Source organism: Prunus mume, linkage group LG2 (assembly GCF_029339155.1).
Source record: "Prunus mume cultivar Tortuosa linkage group LG2, ASM2933915v1, whole genome shotgun sequence".
NCBI lineage: Eukaryota > Viridiplantae > Streptophyta > Magnoliopsida > Rosales > Rosaceae > Prunus > Prunus mume.
Genome location: NC_142699.1, coordinates 30,159,029 through 30,182,730, shown reverse-complemented (window position 1 = coordinate 30,182,730; position 23,702 = coordinate 30,159,029). Strand labels below are relative to the sequence as shown.

At 36.3% G+C, this 23,702-nt stretch overlaps 2 protein-coding genes and 1 non-coding gene across 3 annotated transcripts; 1 reads left to right on the top strand and 2 right to left on the bottom strand.

The window, feature by feature from the left end:
* The first annotated feature begins 5,127 nt into the window (after positions 1–5,127).
* On the top strand, positions 5,128–12,722 carry LOC103323722 (auxin response factor 19-like). Its single transcript, XM_089046371.1, has 14 exons — positions 5,128–5,770; positions 6,138–6,256; positions 6,878–6,976; positions 7,075–7,131; positions 7,306–7,461; positions 7,537–7,621; positions 7,726–7,816; positions 8,013–8,177; positions 8,331–8,453; positions 8,666–8,741; positions 8,829–8,967; positions 9,506–11,463; positions 11,570–11,760; positions 12,043–12,722. The coding sequence occupies exons 1-14, from the start codon at positions 5,707–5,709 to the stop codon at positions 12,179–12,181; spliced, it is 3,462 nt and encodes a 1,153-aa protein (XP_088902497.1). The 5' UTR covers positions 5,128–5,706; the 3' UTR covers positions 12,182–12,722.
* Positions 12,723–13,286: 564 nt separating this feature from the next.
* Positions 13,287–17,053, bottom strand: LOC103323720 (proteasome subunit beta type-6-like). Its single transcript, XM_089046370.1, has 8 exons — positions 16,826–17,053; positions 16,592–16,668; positions 15,796–15,851; positions 15,282–15,354; positions 14,697–14,808; positions 14,480–14,553; positions 14,154–14,228; positions 13,287–13,621 (listed from the first exon to the last, which is right to left on the bottom strand). The coding sequence occupies exons 1-8, from the start codon at positions 16,938–16,940 to the stop codon at positions 13,490–13,492; spliced, it is 714 nt and encodes a 237-aa protein (XP_088902496.1). The 5' UTR covers positions 16,941–17,053; the 3' UTR covers positions 13,287–13,489.
* Positions 17,054–17,111: 58 nt separating this feature from the next.
* Positions 17,112–17,183, bottom strand: TRNAP-AGG (transfer RNA proline (anticodon AGG)). Its single transcript has one exon. It is a non-coding gene; the product is annotated as a tRNA-Pro (tRNA).
* Positions 17,184–23,702: the final 6,519 nt, after the last annotated feature.

Sequence of the window (23,702 nt, the reverse complement as noted above, 5' to 3'; positions counted from 1 at the left end):
ATGATTCAACAAATATTTGGGTATGATGAGAATAGAATCATGAAAATAGACTAACATCTTTGTGTTGTTTGTCATTCGAAATACCTTATTATTCAAATTCCGTGGCCATGATTGATAATGACAACACATCCACCTTAGGATGATCATGGTACCACCATCCATTTTTATACTGAATTATATATAATTTTTTCAACATCTTACAAGTTTTTTTTAATTAACCAGAAAATTTCGTAACACTCACTTTCTTTAAGATAAACTATGAATACATGCAACACAAATTTGAAATCGAGTGTTTAAGTACTTTGAAAATGTTAAGATAAAGTCATAGTGCTGGTATTGAGAGCAGCCAATCTCTCTTTGAACTTTAAATTCATGTAACAAACCGAGATTGAGTCTCAAATTCACTTGTTAATAACTAAATTCAATTTGAACCAACCTAGATTATCTCAAATATTATGATACTGAATTTGGCCTGAGTTTAAATCAAAGTGAAGATTTTATTAATTTTTCTCACAATAATGACTTGTAGGAAAATTATTATTGGCCGTCGATTGTGCCAAGCCAGCTTACCAGCAGGCCCTACCACCACCCACCTCTCCCAGAAAACACGGTACGTAGATCCATACCGTGACACCAATGGCATTTGCTTATGGGATTAAATAACTATGATGTACCAAAAATAAATCATTAAACAAATAACTATTCATTTAAGTTATTAATATAAACTTTTTTTTGACAAAAGTTTTGTAATTCAAATGATTAAGAGCATTTATTCATACTTTCGATTTCTCAGTCTCTAATGTTGCTTGCATAAAAATAAAAAATAAATTTCTTTGAGGTATTTTATAAATAGAAACTTGAGTATGGTGTGAAAGTGATCAAATGAGATTATAAATTTAAAGCATACCAAAAAAAAAAGTGACTTTACAAATAACTTGTCCGGAAATATCCTATCGACTCTAAAAAATGACCTATAAAAAATAGCTATAGGTAAAACCTACAAGGACAAAAGCGAATAAACTTGTGATGCAATGATATAGGATGGCAGGGGACAAGAAAAAATGGCCAAGTCATTTGGAAGAGAATGAGTTCATATCTCAACATTTATCAGTGTCAACAGTAAAAGTTCTGTAGATAGAAAAATAAATTCCCTCACTTTTTCTGTCTGACAAAATAAATCGTATAGATTCTAAGATTGAGGGTTAAAAAAGAGCTGGGAAACAAAAGATCACAACGAATTTTGAGCAAGCTATGAATTGGGAAGACGATGACCTCAATTTCCCATCGATGCTTGGAAGTGGGATTACAGCCTATGTATTCCCTTTCTAATATAAAGCCATTGAAATGCTCCATTTTTTTTCTTTAAAAATAGGAGCAAATCACAACAATAAACTCAACGCAATATCTTTGTTTGTAATTATTCCTTCTAGTTTAGAAGGGAAATGACATTGATTTGTAGACTAATAGTCTCAAGTAAAAACTCCTATGACACTTTGATAGTATGTGTGTGTGTGTGTGAGAGAGAGAGAATAGAAACCTCTCTCTCTTGTAGTTTAAACTATCGCTTGTATTTTTATTTTTATTTTTATTTTTAAAAAGAGATGGGCTTTTATCCGTTTGCCCATATCATATATGTCATTTAATGTGTTACATGTATTATTTTTTACAAGAAAATCATAAAGTTGAATAGAATTCACTTTCATTTTTCTCATTCAGTTGTTCATACGTTAAATTATAATTTACGTGTAGGAATGAATTATTTAGTTGTTCATACGTTCAATTATAATTTACGTGTAAGAATGAATTATTTAATACTCGTAAAGTCACTATCAAATATGGTGTGACCCTAGCTATTCTACATGTTTTACTCTTTCTTTTTTCAACTAAAAGAAATGGGGTTTTAAGCCTTACCTCATCCTTATAAATGCCATAACTTTGCTTAGAACAACACGAGTTATAATATTGTAGTAACCAAGCTACTACAAGGAAAAGGTAGAAGGAAAAAAAAATCTTATAGTTGTCACTTAAAGACTCCTTAGTTTTATAAACTTTGATGTATACATTCTTTATTGAATTTTATGAGATCTAAAGTTATATACAATTTTCATATTTATTTATAGGAGCTGATTTTCACACTCATCTTCTATCTACTTACACTCATATTAAAAATTACATGTTATAATAAAAAGTATGTTATATGGATATATACAAAGAGAAAAGAGTAAGCATGAAAAAGAAAGATCACTGGTTAAACTATGAAAGTCTTGGGTCTATGAAAAAGACCAATGAAGCTCGAAAGGTAGGAAACAATTTTTAGCCTCCCCTTTAAATTTCAATTATTTTTTAATTCACTAGTAACCAGTAACCAGTAACCAGTGGTAAAAAATGCAAATTTTGAAGAAATTAAAAACAAAAAATTCAAGAAAGTCATATATGAAAAAAGATTCTCGAGTTCAAACCAACTCATCTATATGACCACAATTGTAAACACACGAGACACTCTACATGTGAGATGGAGCCAACATGAGATGTGTAGGATTACAATGTAGGAGTCTCACATGTTTGTAGATGTAATCTCACAGATGAATTGGTCCGGCAGTTAGACTCGAGAATTTCTCCAACCAAAAAACCCTAGTGCAGCAGCAGCTGACATTACTTGCTATGTCATGGAGTGGTTATTAAGGACAAGTAAAAGGTTTGTAAACAAGTAGTAAAGTAACAATTAATAAGCAAGCAAAGCAAAAGTAAAGTTTCTTAATTTCCACTTATTCAGACTCTAATCATGAATTGTTAGCTTATAATTAAATGAGGCGACCATTCTGTGTGCAATTTTGCATGTGCAAGATTATGAGGTCGGTCATCATCAGGCAAGCCTTGGATCTCAGAGCCAATAATAGAGGAGCCATTCGAGAGTCTACAAGGGTCTTATTATTACCCCTATAGGCTATAGTGGTGGTTTGCAATGACCCATTTGACCCTCTTGCTCTATGTATTAATTTTTCTTTTTCGTAATTATTGTTGCCCTTTGAATACAATGAACCCACTTTTTTGGGGTCCTTTTTACTAATTAGGGACTTGCTCATCATGTCAATTGTCAACCCACAACGCCTAATACAATTCCATCACAAGAAGATTTTTCATTTTTGGTCAATAAAACGTTGGGTTGGTAAAACAATAGAACATACTCACAAGAAGGAAAGTGTTCACGTTTTAGGGCTTGAAATGCAACAATTAGAATTATTCCAATTCTTCAACTAATTTAATGATATTTTTTTCTCAAAATTAAAATAAATCCTTTGCTGGATTTATACTCTCTCATTGAATAAAAAGAAAGTAAAATGCAAACATGGTATCGCATAGTGAAAAAAAGTATTGACTTGTAGACCATCAGTTTCATGTTCGAATTCTCATGACAACTTGATAGTGTGTGTGTGTGTCCCCTTATAGTTTAGACAATGACTCACTTGTATTAAAAAATAATAATATAGCATGTTGGATACTAGTATTTTATGTGTTATAAATAAATGAAGTTCATAAATGGTGTGGATATAAACAAATAAAAGAACTCCCATCATTTATAGTAAAAATTAAAGAACTAATTTTGGCGTGAAGGAATTGTTGAGAAATGGAGAAAGATATCAACTTACATATGTCGTTAGGAACGATATAGCCTATATAAACTCGCAAAGTGCACTTTATTTTGAACACATAGTATTAAGTGATTTGAGGTATCTTTGATATTATTTAGGACATTATCTTAAACTATGAATGTGCACGTAGTTTACATCCTCGTATTTTGACTCGATTAGTAAACTTTTTCTCGTAAACTTTTGCTCATTCGATTTGCAAGATTTGCTTTATCTATATATATAAAGCAAAAGGTAGAGAATGATGAAACATTCAAAATACCAGAAAATGCCCTTAGTTAATTCAAACATTAAGAATTAAAATTATTAATTAAATGAGGATAATATGGTAAATTTATATTTTTTCATATTAAAAAAATTAAAATTAAAAACAAAATCAGATACCAAGCCCTACTTTTATAAAACATAACTGTCTATGCTATCTTTTCTTAATTCTAAAAATAAAATAAAAAAGAAAAATAAAACAAATTAGCACATGCATCAGTTAATTATTAACCAAAAGGTTAAAGATGGTGATGCCATTAATTAGTGCAAGCATGCCATTAATTAGTGACGTGAGTCTTGTGATTCACTATTATGGGCATTAAAGCAAAGCTTCTATGATTTCCGAACCACAACAACCAATAGCCCTATTTTCGTACGGATTTGAGTTTTTTTTCCTCGAGAGGCAACTACCTCTGTATCGTTAGACTCATAACTCGACATTAACTTTTACATATGCAATTTATCATATTTGTCATAAAACATTAAATACAAATTAATAAATCATATAAATGAGTTTTGTTTTTATTTTCATTTTCTAGGTTTTTAAAACAATAAAAAAAATTATTTATTAGATGAGAAATTTAGCACACAAAAACCCCCACTAAAAACATCATGTTGGAGATGAAAAGAACAAGGAAACACAAAGAACCAATATACAAATAACTTTCATCATGTGCTGCACAATGGATGGCGATGGTGACGGTCAAAAAATGGTCAACAACACATAATCATATTTGGAAATTTTAGCCACAACAAATAATCATGTGTTAGTTTACTAGTGGTGGGTTAGTTGATATTGGTAAAGGGACAAAAGGGTAATTTTATAATAAACTAGAACAATTGTAAGATCAACAATTGCTTTGAAAAAAACATCAAAACAAAGCAAAATTTCTTACCATTACTAACTTTTGTTCTTTCTCAACTCTTTTGATAGCATGTAAAATCCAGCTAGTGTAAGCATAAGAAAAAGAATATTAAGTTGATCTAGCATAATTTTGAAACAAATCTCAATATTCTGAATAGCAATTGATATGATCATGTTTAATTCAGCAATGCTTTTATGTTTGTGTGTGAAAGCACTATACTTTGGATATTATTTATCATCGCTGTTGTTCTAAGATTAAGCTACATTAACCATGGTTAACAAGAGAAAAACAAAACTAACCACAAACCCAACTCCGTAGGGGTCAACTAGGAGCCAAAGCCCCATTAGTCAGTGCCATTTTCAAGGACAGGTAGAGAGAGAAAAGAAAACACACAAAGAGAAAAAGAAAATTATTTATTTTGATGTAGAGAGAGTGAGAGAAAAGGGAGCATTGAGCATTGGGAAGAAGAGAGAGAAGAAAGAGAGGAGAGAAAGAAAGGAAATGTCTGGGTGTTGTAGGGGAAGATAGGGGGCAAAGCTTCAGCATTTGGTCTCTCTTAATCTCAGCAAACCCTCCTTTTTCTCTGCCCCTCTGTTCCCTCCTTTTACGTCGCCGTTTTGCCCCCTTCCCCTGGCCGGAAAGCTCATAACCTTTCCCGGGAAAATCTGCAACCTTTTCCGGGAAAGTTTTTTCTTTTCCATTTTTTAAAATCTTTTTTGGGGGCTGTAGACTTTGCTGAGCTGATCTGAGCTCAGCTGATAGAGAACTTGAAAATCTAGTTCGTTGATCTGAGTGCGTGGTCTGGGAGCCGAGAAGAGCTAGAAACGGAGCTCCATTTTATCGCCGATATATCTCCGGCGAGATGAGCAAGTGAGATTTTCCGGCAGTATATCCAGTGTTTCGAAGAACCCAAGTCGCCGGAGCAAACAATGAAGCCGCCCGCGAACGGAGCCGGAGCTGCGGCGGCCAACGGTCCATCCAATTCATGCGAAGGTCGGCACTTTCTCTCTCTATATTTATCTATGAGCTGCGCTCTGTCTCTCTCTCTCTCTCTCTAAAAAACACGAAAATCGGTGGATGGATCGATCGATACGGTTGTTGTGAAATTTTGTTTTGTCTGTTTTGGACTTCGTTTTGTTCGTTACAAGTATTTTTGTACGTACTCGGGACTCTCTAACTAACTGCCTCTGCTCCTCGGCAGTTATGTTAAGAGATTCCCAGAATCCAGATTCTTCTCTGTTTCAGTTGGTCCTTTATTTTCTTTCTCGTTTCCGTTTTCTGGGGAAACAAACGGAAAAAACGGGCCTTTTTTGATTGTTTGTGGGAGTTTCTGACGAATGAACGGGTGACACGTGTGCAGGGGGAGAGAATGTGAAGATCATAAACCCGGAGCTATGGCAAGCGTGCGCCGGGCCGCTGGTGAACTTGCCGCCGGCTGGGACCCACGTGGTCTACTTCCCTCAAGGTCACAGCGAACAAGTGGGTGTTTAAATGTTGTTGCTATCGTGCGCCGCCTGAGCGTTTCTGCTTATACTTAACATTCTACTCTCTACTTTCCTGAACTCATCAATGCTTATCATGATTTTTGAGTTCATTTATTGTGCAGGCCGCTTCTGTTAATAGCAATCTGTTGTTGACCTTCCTTTTCAATGCTTTGTTAATTTTAGAAAACACATGGTTTTTTATGTAATTTTTTTTTCTTTTAGGTGGGATATAAATTTTCACTTAATAAAGCAGATGGGGTTGATGGGTTTGAACAATTTAGGATTAACGGAAAAAGAAAACAATACTATTTATTTTTGTTGTTGTGGGTATCCCCATTATATTTACTCTTCTTGTTTTTGTTCAACATTGTTGTGGTAGCTAAGTACTTGGTTAGATTTTAGTAATTACATTTAGTTATTGATCTTTGTTTTTTTTTTTTTTTGTGGAGAATTTCCTCGGGTCTTTTCGTTCTATCTTTCCAAGTAGATGGTGAAATTAAAGTTTTAGTTTTTTTGTATTGAGCAATCATCATACAGGATAAGTTTGATATTTGAAGTTATAATATGTATGAAGTTGTATTATGTCCTGACTTGAGAGTGAAATTTCTGATTTCAGGTTGCGGCATCTATGAAAAAGGACGTGGATGGTCAAATACCAAACTACCCGAATCTTCCCTCCAAGCTACTATGTCTCCTTCACAATGTCACCTTGCATGTATGGCTGATTTTATCTGTTTTTAAGTATTACCTTGCCAATACATTATATTTTTGATCATTTCAAATTGATTTTCTCACTTATGTATGATGTTCTAGGCGGACCCCGAAACGGATGAAGTTTATGCTCAGATGACACTTCAGCCTGTTTCCTCGGTAAGGGCTGTTCAAAATGACTAGTAAATCATTATGTTCTGATAATACTTTGGACATACCCTTCTGGTACTTTTAAGTAAAATTCCTTTGTTTTTTAGATGGTAAAAATTTCTATGAAAAAAAAAGATGGTAAAAATTTCTGGAAACTGAATTCCTCAACTTCTTGGTCTGCAGTTTGACAAGGATGCATTGTTGAGATCAGATCTTGCCCTCAAGTCAAATAAGCCCCAACCAGAGTTTTTCTGTAAAACATTGACAGCAAGTGATACAAGCACTCATGGAGGTTTCTCGGTGCCCCGTCGTGCAGCAGAAAAGATTTTCCCTCCTCTCGTAAGCAGTTTTACCTCATTTCCAAGGTTTGCCACACTAATTACAAAGTTTAATAGTGCTCCTGTTTCTACATAGGATTTCTGCATGCAACCACCTGCTCAAGAACTTGTCGCCAGGGATTTGCATGATACTGTTTGGACTTTCCGCCATATCTATCGTGGTATGTTCTTTATTTGGCTATTGGAATTTGCATTCATGGATCAATTAGGTGCCATCATGATCATATATCTAAACATCTGTTATTCGTTGTTTTGCTTAATGCAGGGCAACCAAAACGCCACTTGCTTACAACAGGATGGAGCCTATTTGTTAGTGGGAAGAGGCTTTTCGCTGGCGATTCTGTCTTGTTCATTAGGTATTCACAATGAATTGAAAATCTTAGAGGTTTCTGTTTTTGAGCATTAATTTCTGCTTGTAAGTAGGATTCATTGGTAACAAGGCCTCGTTCAAGTTATATATATAGGTTTTTATTTTTCTTCTCTCTTATGCACTTGAAAATATATTAAGTGCAAAAACAAACTCTTATGGTGAAACACACTTTCCGTGATCAGGGATGAAAAGCAGCAGCTTCTTTTGGGAATTAGACGCGCTAACAGGCAACCCACCAACCTATCATCTTCAGTATTATCAAGTGATAGTATGCACATTGGGATTCTAGCGGCTGCAGCTCATGCTGCCGCTAATAATAGCCCCTTCACAGTGTTCTACAATCCTAGGTTAACATCTTTCATTCTTTACTCTAAAATATCTTCTTTATTCTACATGTATAGAATCCTAGATTGGGGGAGTGAATCACTTGTTGTCACTATTTAAAAGAATTCAGTATATTTATTCTGAAATTGTATTGAAATGTTCTTGTCTATATGCAGAGCCAGTCCATCAGAATTTGTTATCCCATTAGCCAAGTACTACAAGGCAGCTTGTGGCAACCAACTATCTCTGGGGATGCGATTTCGTATGATGTTTGAAACTGAAGAGTCAGGAACAAGAAGGTAGTTGTATACTTGTCTTTCAGTCTATTGTTCAGGATTTTGGCAATCCTGGCAGTAGTGATCTGGCAGATAATTCACAATTAGACTTTACAAACTAGAGATGCTGATGACTTGACAGGGTTTTTAAGTTATTCATCCAGTTCCTTCAGTTTTGAAAAATAAAAATCTTACGGTAATTTTGGAATTGAACATGAGAAGCTTTTGTTGTACAGGTACATGGGTACAATTACAGGAATTAGTGATCTTGATTCTGTTAGATGGAAGAACTCACAATGGCGCAATTTGCAGGTAAATGTGACGGAAACTTCTTGTTATCCTCTCTCCCCTTGTTGGTCATGTAAAATAACCCAAAATCCCCGACATATCTATGAATAGGTTGGTTGGGATGAGTCAACTGCTGGGGAAAGGCGTAATCGGGTGTCAATGTGGGAAATTGAGCCTGTTACTGCTCCATTTTTCATTTGTCCCCCACCATTCTTCAGATCGAAGCGTCCTCGGCAACCAGGAATGCCAGGTAAAAGACATAATATAGCAACCATAAATTCTACTAGTTCTTTATTGTCTCAGCTTAATTTGTGTAGTCTTTAAGCAACTCTCAACAAGTAAAAAGGATGAAATTTCCCTACTTAGATTGGACCCAGACCAGGTGTCAATTAAGACAATCTTAGTGCACATTGCTTTCTGCTTGGTAAGAACTGTCTGGGGTAATGGTGGATGGTATCCGCTGAATTTGATAATGAACGAAAATAAGAAAAACAGTGAATGATATGGGATGGATTGATAGGACTGATTTTTGTCATTCATCTTGTTATGATCAATGTTTGATCTTTTGACTTGAATATTATCTTTTCTGTGATCCATTGTATGTGACATGGCACAAAACATACTAAATGATGTTTAAGTCCTTTGGAAGCTTCTCTATTCTTTTCCTGGCGTTGTTTTATACCTCCGTGTGAGCCATCCAGAAACAGGCCCTTGAAAACTTCACGACATTTTGAATTTGGAATTTTAGTGGAAGGACATCTAACCACCTTTGATTTTTCCTTTTGCAGATGAGGAATCCTCTGATTTAGATAATCTTTTTAAGAGGACAATGCCTTGGCTTGGTGATGATATGTGCATGAAGGATCCCCAGGTTCTACCTGGCCTGAGCTTAGTCCAGTGGATGAACATGCAGCAAAATTCTTCTGCGGGTAACTCCATACAGCCAAATTACATGAATTCCTTTCCTGGTTCTGCTCTGCAAAACCTTGCTGGAGCGGATCTTTCTCGGCAGTTGGGCATGTCAGGGCCTCAAATACCTCAGTTGAGCAATTTACAATTTAATGCCCAGAGAATACCTCAGCAAGCACAACAGCTTGATCAACTCCAAAAGCTGCCATCCACAATGAACCCATTAGCATCCATGATCCAACGACAGCAACAGTTGGGTGATATTACTCAACAACCCAGGCAAAATTCGTTTAATCAATCTCTACCCTCCAGCCAAGTTCAATCCCAGCTTCTGCAACCTCAGACTCTTGTCCAAACTAATAGTATCCTTCAGCAGCAATCATCTAGTCAAAACCATCTTCAAAGAAACCTCCCTCAGAACCTGCAGCAGCATCAGCAGCAACAACAGCAGCAGCTGCATCAACAACAGCAGCAGCTGCATCAACAACAGCAGCAGCTGCATCAACAACAGCAACAGCATCAACAGCAACAGCCGCAGCATCAACAGCAGCAGCAGCATCAACAACAAATTGCGGGTCAAAATCAACAGCAATTTCAGTCTCAACTTCCTGATCAAATAAACCAACAGTTGCAACATCTTTCTGATAATCAGCTTCAACTTCAGCTGTTACAGAAGCTTCAACAGCAACAGCAGTCGCTTTTGACACAGCAGGCACTGCAACAGCCTGCTCAACTTATCCAACTGCAGGACCAGCAGAGGCAACTGTTAGATGTGTCCCAGAGCTTCTCCAGGCCTTTGACTCCCACCCAAATTCAAGATATGCCTCAAATGGCACCAACCTCGCATCCTCAGTCAAGAACAATGCCACAGCAGCTGACAAAGAATAATAACAGCCAAACTAATGTTCGGTTTTCTCATCCACCTCAGCAGCCAAAGCTTCAACAGCAGCAACCTGTTATGGTGCCTGAAATGTCCGGGCATATGGGACTTCTCCCAACCCCAACAACCAATCAACTCTCTACAGCTGTAAGCAATGTAATGACAGGAGGTGCAGGAGCAGGGCAGTCTGGGATTACAGATGAGGTTCCATCTTGTTCAAATTCACCATCCACAAACAACTGTCCAAGTTTAATTCAACCATTAATGAACAACAGAGCCCATCGAAACTCATTAGTCGGGGAGGACATGGCTCAGTCCGCCACCACAATCTTGAGTCCTAGTGCCATAGAAACAATGCCATTGAATGGTAACTTATTGAAAGATTTCCAGCTTAAGTCTGATGTTAAGCCTTCAGTGAACATTGCTAGCAATCAAAGTCAAGGAATTCTTACAGCACAAACGTACCTGAACAGTGCAGCTGTCCAGACAGATTACTTGGACACATCATCTTCAACAACTTCAGTGGGCATCTCTCAAAATGATGTCAATTTACAGCAGAATAATGCCCCATTGTCTTTCAATCCACAATCAATGTTATTCAGAGAAGCCAGTCAAGAAGGGGAAGTTCAGGCAGATCATAGAAACAATGTTTCATATGGTTCTAACATTGATGGCCAATTGGGGATACCCTTGAATCCTGATCCTATGTTGGCCAAGGGCACGGTGGGGTTAGGAAAGGATTTTTCAAATAATCTCTCTTCGGGAGGCATGATTGGCAACTATGAAAATGCAAAAGATGCTCAGCAAGAACTTTCATCTTCAATGGTTTCCCAGTCCTTTGGAGTTCCAGATATGGCATTCAATTCAATTGACTCAACCATAAATGATAGCGGCTTTCTGGACAGTGGCCCATGGCCTCCAGCACCTCAATTTCAGCGAATGAGGACATACACCAAGGTTCGATAATTTAAATTTAAATTCAAAATACATTATGAAGCTATCCATTTTAAGTATTTAAGATTATTTTTTCTTTTGCTCTAACTTGGCTATTGTTTCTGTAAAGGTGTACAAACGTGGAGCTGTAGGGAGATCTATAGATATTGCACGCTATTCAGGTTATGGTGAGCTTAAACAAGATCTGGCTCGTAGGTTTGGTATAGAGGGACAGTTAGAGGACCGAGGGAGAGTAGGCTGGAAACTTGTGTATGTAGATCATGAGAGTGATGTTCTGCTAGTTGGAGATGACCCTTGGGAGTAAGTCTTTTAGCCCCATTTCTGCTTAAAATTTTGAATATATCATGGTCATGCACACATCTATGCATAATTTTCCTGTTTGAATAACTTGGCTGGAGATTTTCAAGTTCCTGAAGTTGAATGTTCGATTGTGCCAAATTAGCATGACATATATTTGTCCCTGGGCAGTGTTTTGCATCAAGACTTGTTTATTACGTAACATTAAGGGCCAAAAGAATTAAGAGTCTTGTACATGATTTTTCATTGTACTTGTTTCTTAATTGTTGGTCTTGCCTATTCCAGGGAGTTTGTAAACTGTGTTCGCTACATCAAGATCCTGTCCCCACAAGAAGTCCAGCAAATGAGTTTGGATGGAGACTTTGGTGGCAACGCTGTGCTTCCAAATCAAGCTTGCAGCAGCTCAGATGGTGGGAATGCCTAATGTAGTGTACCAAAATGCTGACAATTTTTCTTCCTGGTAGGAGCCTTTAGATGTTTTTAAGAAAATCTTTCATGGTAATCAGCACGGTATGACCAAAGTTTGGTCTTTCTGGTCATCACTTACCACTTGCTGCAGCAAGCAAGTTGAGAAGTGATCTTTTAATAGTTGAGGGTGGCTTCCAACTTTGTGGCCCAGCTTACACAAGCAGTGGAAAGAAGCTGAAGTTCTGAACAGAGTATCCTTGTCTGAGATTTCTTGAGTTTCTAGTTGGTCCGAGTTCTGTTCAAGGGAGGGCCAAATTCTGGGCAAGTGAACAACGTAGCATGGCATATTTATATTTGCCGATGCGAAGATGATGTGCTGAAGTCAATTTAAGATTCATTTGCCTTGTACTTTTCTTTTTCTTCCACATTGGAATTCTCCCACGCAAGTACATTGTAAAGAGCATTGTAGCATGGAATTCTTGTCGTTCAGTTTCGAGTGTATATTAGATTTCGAAAGTGAAATCGGTTATATAAATTTCGAAAGTGATTGATGTAAACACATTGTGTCAAACAGACCGACCAAGGCTACAATTGGGAATCAAAGGAACAAAATGTTGACGGAAATTTTTTGCCAACCAAATTAAGCTGAACAAAGCAACATGCATACGTGTTTGATGCGCAGGATTGGATTGAATTGTCATTTACGATTAACTATACTGAACGGGATGGACTAAACGAGATCTTTGGCGCATAAGAGTGGCCGTATCAATTCAATCTCTTACTAGAACTCAGGTCGTGTCAATGGCTTAATTTATCTTAGGTTTTAACTATAAAAAAACTTTCACTTTTGGAAAAAAACAAGGCTTTTTCAAAAAAGACAGAAAAACCTATCAACTTTCAAATCAAAGACATGCAAATGTAAAAGATTCCTTAGGAAATCCAAAAATAAATAAGGGCAATTTTGTCCATTTTGGCTTCTTTTAAAAAATTTCTCTCTCCTTTTGCTTTTTCCAAAGTCTCCCGGTCCAGGCAATTTGATTGTTTCAAAATTAAGATCAATTATCAAACAGTTAAGAATCCATGCACCCGCGCATCATCTTCTAGTTTGAAAGGCACACAAATAATTTCAATAGTTCGAGAATCCATCTTATTCTCTTCATAAGCTACTTATCAAATCATTTCATTGTACGAGATGGTAATGAAACTGCAAAGTAAAACTTTCCAAATACATACTGAAATGCCCCCCCGGCCAAAAACTAGGATAAGAGAAAGTGTGTCATTCATGGTGTCTCCGGGGATTACCTAGTCTTATAGATGAAAATCCTCAAGTTACCATCATGTCAGGACCAGATGATGACAATATATCCAGCAGTGAATTTTGGGGTTCTAGCTCCTCATGCCAGAGTGGAAGGGTGTCACCTGGATAGTAGTTTCTTGTCACCCCCTCTGAATTAATCTGCAGAACAGAGTATACAATCACCAGAAAATAAGTGGAAGGAAGATAGACGGCCATACAAGAATGAAAACCATATAAAGTCCATAGGTACTTGGCTATTTTTAAGCGGGAAAATGGTAATTAAAAAAAAAAAACTATTAAGAATTTTTTAAAAAATACTGTTAGGAAGCAAGTTGTTCTCCTGAAAGGTTTGAGTTCAATCCTCACAACCTCCGATTAACAAAACAACAAATCCATCGCATTAGGAAGGCAACAGATTGTGTTGCCACAGGCATTACTATATGCTATATAAGTAAATAGCTTGATGTAAGCATCATATACTGCTTAATTTCAAGCTCATAAGAGAAGCATGTCACTGCAATAACAAGCATTGCACTTATGCCCTTTCATTGTTTTTTTTTTTTTTGAGAATCGGAATCTTGAACAAGTTAGAAGCGAGGCTATGGCTGCAGGTACATTGGCAGGGAACTAGATCTTTCTACTCCCCAAACCATAAAGTAATTGCATAGTGTACAATAAAAGAAAAACTCACAATGACAGTCCGAACAACACCACCACTAGCACCATCCCGAGCAATAGCAAGAGAAACTGCCTTCACCACCAATCTCTACAGTAAATTAACAGCCATTGCTTTAATGATCAATTCTAGAAAGTACTAATGCATCAAGGAAAAAGTTAGTTTCTAAGGACAAGGTGGATGCGATCAAGGAACTACGTATTGGTGTCGATGAAAACTGAAGCTTGGAGATACACAAATATCAACAATGATGACAAACCAAATCTTAGCACATTACCAGTAACAAGGAAGCCACCAATGAAGCAATAGAAAAGTCTGTAAAAAACATAAAGACTACATACCTCAGCTTCCTCTTTGGTCATTCCTTCCTTCCACTCTTGATCAAAGAAGCCATACAGATAAGTGGAGCCAGATCCTGGATGACAAAATATTGTTGAGAGCCATAAACTTTAATAGCATTCAAGTGGCAACAAAAATTTAAACAGAGTGCATGTGCATTTACTCAAACCACTTCAACCATGACCAGGGAAACAATAGAAACGGTTGATGAAATCATACCTCCAATGGCAAAAGGTTGCTCCAAAATTGTCCCTCCAAGTGGCACTCCATATATTTTACCTCCTTCATACTTGTCCCAACCACCAATAATCAAGCCAGTTTGTAGCATATTCTACCAATTTTAAAAATAACACAAAAGAAATGAGAACTACAATAGGAAATAAGGAAATACCTGAAGAACCATAGCAATCTTATTAAATGTTGTACTTCAATAATAAGTAAACTCCACGCTCAGTCTAACAAATTTTCAAATAGTTTCCAGGAAGTTGCTAGAAATAACTTGACCTCTATCCAGCTCACTTTTAAACTCTTTGTACTTTCTGATAAACTATTAACATTAAAAAGTAACAAATCCAATTCCCACACTTTTGTTATGGAGTACTTGTAAACCTATGACATTTAATCTTGTTTATTTACCAAACATTCAAATGTAAATCAGTGGAAATTGTGAAAACAAATAGGAAAACTAAAAGAATCTAAACAAAGATAAATTTTTTGTAGAAGTTAGAACGATCAACGTTTTCAAAATTTTTGAATGACGAAAACGGAAACTAAAGGTAAAATAAAAGAATAATAGAAGCAAACCTTGTTATTGTATGCGAACAGCCTGATAAGGTTTGCGGCAACCTTGACTGTTGCAGGCTGTCCCTGCTGTATCCTACATAAAAGAGAGAATTTTGAATGACAATTGAAATAGTAGTAAACATTAATGAATGGAAAAACACAATGTAGTGCAAAGCTTAAATCTGGCATCTTAATTTCCAAAATTTAAAAATTGCTTACTACCACAAGTTTCAAATGTTTACAACTTCAATCTTTTATGCATAACTTTGAATACTATTTATCAGTTCCACGATGGTTCACGTTTCATTAAATTTTCAGCAAGAAAACATAATGCTCAAAGAAAATAAAAGCATTGTGCAAGCCCAAACACATATGGTGGTGCAACAAAATGAAATCCAAGGGATGCACCAAAGGCATTAGTAAGTTGATTTTTTTTTATATAAAAAAAATCATCGTAGGGTGGATCCAGAAGTTTTAACTACAAAAGGGAAGAAAAAAAAGTTAAAGTAAATCCAGAAGTTGCTCATTTACTTACGTGTGCTGATGGAGAAAATGACGGACATAATCTGATAGAACTTGAGAATCTGCAGCCTGAGAATAGAAAATTAAATAGATTAACAACAGAAGTAGAGCAACTACAAAACCTTCAACCAACACACCCAAAAGAGAAAATCCTTAAAGTTACTTATCTGTCAAACAATGTTCCCGAGGGATTATGATCCAAAAGGAAAATAACAAAGCAAGAGAAAAGGGAGATAAAGAATGAAATAGGCAAAAGTGGTTAGGAAGGATAAATCTGCCAATATTCATGGAAGGGGTATTAGCTCTAGATATATTAAGCAGCAAAAGAAAATTTATGCGGTCAATCGGAATTAGATTCTGATAAGGATCCATGTGGCCAACCCCAAATAAGGATTAAGGGCGAGTCAAATTGAGTTGTTCTTGTTTCTATGGCATGCTAAAGCCTAAAATACTAACCAGACACCAAGCCTGACCTTTTCTATGCCCAAAATCTGAGGACATTGAGATGACTTTATCTTGCTGATTTTTCTTACCAAAAGAATTTTTGTTGTGAGAATTGTTTCAACTATGCAGGTAATTGAAAAGTTAACATCTTTCTGTATATGATTAATTGAAGTAGTTCAGCTATTTTGTTAGTATACTTAAACGGAAGTATACAATACAAGACATACTTTAGCAAGAAAAAAAACAAAAACAACTTTACACATGTATGCAAACAACCGAAATCATAAACAAGAACAACAGCATTAAATAAAAACAATAAATTTAAAAAAGAAAAAGTAAAAAGAGGACCAGAGGGAAAGAGATACCGATCCGGAACGGCACAAGTAGACATTATCAGTGAGCTGAGTGATCTTATCGGATGCCCGATTCGCAACATAAACACCTAATAATCAACAACAACAACAACAAAAAGCCAAATTCCGTGAAAAATCAAATAAAAGATCCAAATATTTTTCTCCAGTAAATTTGAACTTGACGTGAGAGTTTGCAGAAACCTCAAAGTCCTTAGGTGTATCGAAAATAAAAGAGAGAGGGATTACCAGTGCTGGTTCGAGAATCGGCACCGAGGACGACGCCGCCATTGTAGGTGACGCCGATGATGGTGGTGCCCATGGAGTGTGGGGCATTCAGGTCATTCTGTATGGACTGATCCATTTTCAGAAAAGCCGCGACGCCAGAAGTCGAGATTGGAAGAGAAATAAGGCAGCAGAGAGTCGGAGACCAGGAAGAGGAAAAAGCACTGCTTTCTTTCTTGTGTGGGAGGAAAACAAAAAACCAAGTTTTAAAAGTGAAAACAAAAAACCAAAAAAAATATATAAAAGAAATGGGGCATTCCGAGAATTGAACTCGGGACCTCTCGCACCCTAAGCGAGAATCATACCACTAGACCAAATGCCCTTTGTTGACAACTTACGGAAGAATAAATTATGTAATGTATATTTTACATGTCAGCTTTGAGACAAGCATGGTCATTGCCGTAACAAAATGTTATATACGACCTATACATTCGGAAGCATAAATTTAAACTTGAGTGACTAGTTTAAGGCCTAGTTTTCAGACAAAAAAAAAAAAAAAGTTTAAGGCCTAGTTTGGGATTGCTGCCATTTTAAAAAAGCGTGTGTGCTTTAAAAAGAATCATCTGTAAAGTAAAGCATTAAACGCTTTGGTAAACTGTAATTTTAAAAGTGCTGTGAGTATGAAAGCAGTGTTAGAGTGTTTGGTAAATTTTACCATAAAAGTGTTGTAACTATTTATAATGACTAAAATAGACATGATGCTGAAAGTGCTTTTTACTAATCTGTTTGATAAAATAATAAAAAACTGTAAAGTGCTTTTATACTTTTCCCCCTAAAAATTATATTAATCTTTGCTTAAAGAAAAGAAAAATTCAAATTGAATAATTCCAACAAAGATAATTATGTATTGAATAAATTCCAACAAAGATAAAGAGATCACCACGGTAGTAGGTTCATACACCATCCTTCATATTGAATAAGTAATAAATATTTTTTTTGACAAATCCTTTGTCCTAATAAGGTTTGAATTGTAGCAATAAAAAAATATTGAAACTAGGCTTAAATAAATGGAAATAAAGAAACTGTCTAAGAAGATGCATGCATTAAACTTGCAGCAATCTTGTTCCTTAATGTTTATAGTTCTTGTGCTCCAGGCCCTTGAGTAATATGATATTCTTCTTGTGCATCACCCTCCATCTCCATTGCATTTGGGTTGTCATTCACTTTGTCAAAATGAATATCACGTTGGGCGTGCCTCCTTATATAGTTGTGAAGTGCCATAGTTGCAATTACTATCTTCACTTGCTTATCGAATGGATAGTTAGGCATGTCTCATAAAATACTCCACTTTTTCTTCCATACACCAAAAGTGCGTTCAATGACACTCCTAAGGGAAGAGTGTACGTGATTAAATACTTCTCTAGAACTTGTTGGTTGAGTACCCCTACGGAAATCTGGAAGATGATACCTCTCACATTTATATGGTCCCAAATACCCGCTCATTTGTGGGTAACCCGCATCCACAAGATAATATTTTCCTGTAACCAATAAGATATGTTTAATTATAATATAATTTGAAAGTGCGAAAATTTGAAGTTTAATGATATGTACATATTTGAAACATAACCATTTGGAGGTTTGGGAAAATTTAAGCATTATTTCGTAATGCTGATAAAAATGCTCTTGTATGATGTGCAGTGCCTTCCCAACCTGCACATGTAAATATGAATTGCATGTCAAAATTACATAGTTGTGAACATTTCTCTTTTCTCTTGATTTAGGAATAAACGAGTTGCAAAAAACCACAAATGGCTCCCAGTGCCCTGCACTGTAAAGATAAAACTGCTTTCATCACTTCAGTAATGCTGCTACCTTGGGACCCTTTCATCATCATTGAACTTGAACTCCTATTCTCCATTACATCAACCATCCGCTCAATTTGTTGTGACAATTTAACAGCACCTCTTACCTTCCCCACTTTTGTAGCAACTCTATTTCCGTTCTTCTCTTTCTTAACTTGTGTATCAAGTTGTTGATTTGTTCTCTTTTTCCCCTTCCCGCAAGATTTCTCAGTAACTTGAATTGTTTCATCTGGTACGTATACATGATCATCAGAAGCATCACCACTGTTGAGTATAATACCATCACATTTGGATGAATCATAAGTTGGAAGTACACCAGATGAAGATGCCCAAGCATGGGCACCAGTGGCAGTGGTGTTCATGAACATTCTATCAAACTTCTCTTCCATGTCAGGACTAATACCCTTTCTACGTAATTTTGCATATTTTGGATTTATCTACAAATCAAAGAGAACAACATTAAAAACTATTACATATGTTTCATTGAATTATAATAAACAAACAACATTAAAAAATATTAATAACATACCTCAATTTTGGTATGCCACCATTCGTCAGAAGCATCAATAGTCCCAAGTTTGGAATTCCACCCAAGACCAGTTTCTTTTCCAATTAGTTCTTTCCATATTTTCCATTGTTCCTTAAGTGCATCCCACTTATTTTTCAATTGTGATTTATCATACTCGGCTCCTGTCTCTTTACTCATGCTAATCCTCACATTTTCCCATCATTCTTTCTTAAAGTGAGTACCAGGACGATTACCTGCCTCCACCTCCTTGATACACAGGTCACAAAATATAGTTGTATTCTGATTATTCCATACAGCCGGAACTCGTGATCCACTAGCCACATTATTATTCTTCACCATCTGTGCATGTCCTTATATAAATATGTATGTATTGGAAGATGAACATGTTATAGCAAATAATGTTTTTACTAAAAACATGCATAGTGCCTAAGTAATTACCTATAGGAAAATTTGGGCAAAACTACATCCATCAAAAGCAATACACCATGTCGTACAAGATGACAAGGATTCAAACACACTCCCATATATTTTTCCCTTATTTTTTGGGTCTGCAGTTTTGATATTTATTCACAAAAGATTAATAGAAGCCAAAGAAATAAAGGGAATTAAAAGTTTGCAGCAAAATTAGTTTAGCAAAACTAGTAACGGAAGACATGCGAAGGTGAGTTCTATTCAAATTTGTTCTTGAATGAATTATCTCAAATTATTCATAAACTTTAGAGCAGCTGTATAACAAATTAGTTTTGCTGGTTGTAACAAATTTTGACTGGCATTGCTGGCCTCACAGTTTTGGCTCTTAGCTTGTGGAGATATTCAAGAAGACCCTAAAATCGTAGGTGACATTGACATAACAGAGCTCTAGATACATGAAAAGCACCAAGGTTCCGGTAATAAGTTTAGGACGGTTCTTTTTTTCAATGCTCAATGATTTGAGGTGTACATATAAGCTCAATAATAGCTGAATTTCTGTAGAACCATAATTTATACAGAGGATAAGATACTAAGATGGAAGCAAATACAAATTTATTTGGCCCCATTCGAGGCTTGTAACATGAATGTGTATTTCTCCTTTGTAACTTCCTGGCATGGACACCTTTATGCTTAAAGAAACCATGGACAACCAGTAGAAAAAATTTGAATGTATATAAAACCAGTAGAAACCATGGACAACCAGTAGGAAAAACAAAACAAAAACAAAAAAAACAAGAGCAGCACGTATATAGAAGGTTTGAGAGATTGAAGAATCTAACCTTGTCAAAGAGATTGAGAGAGATTGAGCGAATGGTTGTTTCCAGGAGGCTACGTGAAGAAACTTAGGAGGCTACGTGAAGATGAACTTTGGTGTTTGCAGATTTGAGAGAAATACGTAGGATAGATTTCTAACCTAATAAGGGTATTTGTGGAATTGTGAAAATTTCATTAAAGGGAGCGCGCTGCTTCAATTAAAAGCTGATGTCAAAAGACCATTGCTTTTAAAATAAGTAGGATATTTTATTTTTACCAAACACCTTAAACTGCTTAACTTTAAAGTTAAGTAGGTTTTTGGCGAAAAAAAGCAATCCCAAATGGGGCCTAACTCCCCCCCAAGATTAAATTTAAGTTTTAGCCAAAAAAAAATTTCACTTTTGGAAAAAGCCAAAGCTTTTTCAAAAAAGATAGAAAAACCTCTCAACTTTCAAATCAAAGATAGAAAAACCTCTCAACTTTCAAATCAAAGACATGCAAATGTAAAGGATTCCTTAGGAAATCCAAAAATAAATAAGGGCAATTTTGTCCATTTTGGCTTATTTTAAAATTTTTCTCTATCCTTTGGTATTTTCCAAAGTTGGGCACTTAAATGTTTTTGTTCATTGAATTTAAGCTAACGACCTCGTTCCATATTGAGAAAAGAAGAATTAATAGAATATTTTATTTATTTATTTATAAATGATAGTTTAAACTAGACTAAACAATTTATTTTGAAATATGGGAAAGAAAATTCAAACTTAGGCGAGAGGGACGAACACAGTTTTTTTTGTGTCGAATTGTCAAGTGAATTATATTTGTTAACATATGCAGAGCAGAGGCCCATATTCTCATCTAATTTAGTAGTAGCAAGCTCATGAAACTATTTGTTAGTCTGAACTCCCATTTCAATGAAGAACATTGGACATAATACACTTGAAACATGCCAGGTATAAAAATGACTTTTGCCTTATGATATTCATTTCAAATGCGTTGATTCAACATTAGATACAATGACTAAATCTCAATGGCTTTAACTCTGCACACATGACAGTTGAAGATCTGGCTAGAATTTTAACGCAATTTATGTAAACATAGTCATGGGCAGTACGACCATCACTTGTTGAAACCTCGAAATGCACAATTCATTTGCCTTTCTTGGTTGCAGACTTGGTGACCTTGGCTCCAGTAAGATCCTTCTTATCCACATTCTTGATGATCCCACGGCCACAGTTTGACGCATGTCTCGTTTCCCTCTTTTCGGTCGAGGCGATGACAGAAGGAAGTTTTGGTATTTCTTCTTTTGAAAGCGGGACATGCCACCATCAAGACCCGAATTTGGGCTTGAATGGAATGTGAATAGATGTATGTGTTGCGCTTCTAACTTCTGACCAAACGATTGATTGGCCAATCAAGGAACCTCTTTTTGACCTAGATTCTTTCACTTTCTCGGGCTCGAGGATGGTTAGGTTTCGTACGGATGTTTTTGTGATTTTTAGGGTCTCAAGTAAAAATAATGCAATTAAACTAAATATGCTTATAAAAGTAAAGACAAGAATTAAAGTGCGATAAAATAAATAAAAGCGATAAATAAAGCAAGAACAATGTAAAAGTGATAAGAACGATAAGAACGATAAAATAAAACAAACTTCATATTAAACTTAATTGAAGTGCGATAACAATGAAATGTAAAGGAATCGAAATAAACTTGAATTTAAATGACAAGAAATATAAATCGAACAAGAATTTAAATGACAAGAAAAATATAAACTTACACTAGAAAAAGGAAGAACTCATTACACTAGGTGCTTGAAAAGTAAAATCTTAAGTCTAGGAAAAGAAAAGTGCAAGACAAAAAGTAGATTTGTTTGTCTGATGTTGTGTCTTTTGTCTTCGCTTGGTGAGGTTTATCTAGGGCATTCCTAAGCCCATGGGCTGGCCATTGAATGGTTAAATGTCAACTCTTCTTAAAAATCTTTCCTTTTGAAACCCCCTAAATCCGTGGGATTGCGTTGATTGAAATATTCTGACATGCACGATTCTTCCTTGCTTTGGAACACTCGGAGTTACTATCAAATTCCTTGATTTCTTTCCTTGTGAGGCATACGTCACATGCATGTGATCCTCTGAAAATCCTAGGCTCGAATTGGTGTCTTGGGTTTGGAACTTCAATCTTTGGAATGGCGTGAAGACGCCCTTCATAACTTTCAAATTCCTGGAGCATCCAAAATTGCTCCGCCGAGGAAACTCATTTAATCTTTAATATTCATTAATATATATATATATATATGTATATTCATGTATTAAATATTATCGAAGTCACCGGCCACACCTGACATGACTTTTACAATATATATATATATATATATATATATGGGCAGGGCTAGCCACTTAGGTTTCATTGTCTAAACCCTCTTAATCTTATATATGTATATATTTAAAATGGGCTGATATAAAATCCTCCCAAAACCTAAAACATTCAAATCCTAACCATTCCCGTCCAAAATACTCGGCTGTCAACTCCAGAACCATTTCAAAAGACCGGCCCTTTCAACAGCCCCATTCAAGCAAAACACGGCCGTAAACCCTTCACCAAGTTCGAGTGTCAGTCGCGATTCGCAAAGCCCATCTCCCAAGCAGCTTGGCGCATTTAATCGAGCTTTAAGCTTTAACAAAATCGGGCTCCTCTAAGTTTCCAGCTCTAAAACCCGGCCGAGATCTTTCACGATCCTAGCCGCCAAAACCCGATTAAAATCTTCCACGTTCCCAGCCAAAACCCGGCCGAGATTAGTCTCCATTTGAACTGCCCGCCACACCTTCCCACCAACACGCTTGACCGCATCTCTTTGCCCAAAAACCCGATCGAGATTATTCTCCATTTTCCAGCATTTTTGACCTTAAGACCCCAACATTTCTGGTCACTCTAGGCACAGCCCAACTGCCTTCTCACAAGCCCCGCTCCACATGACGCAGCTCCTTAGCCGCTAAATCCTGACCGCAATCTCTTAGCATAGCCCGACCGCAATCTCTTCCCAAACTTCAAATCCGGCCGTGATTTTCAATAGCCCCAAACAGTCCCTCACAGCAAATCAACTAAGTGGAGGATACTCTGAGAAAGTCTCAACCACCGTGGGCTTGGTGGGAATCATCTTAACTAGCCCTGCATCATCATTCTTCAAGAACTTGGGTTTTTTCTCAATCTCCTTACCAGATTGCATGTCAATTTGGGTCAGGAGCTCAGCGAACTCGATAGCCATGTGGCAGGTGTAGCAATCGACTCATAGTG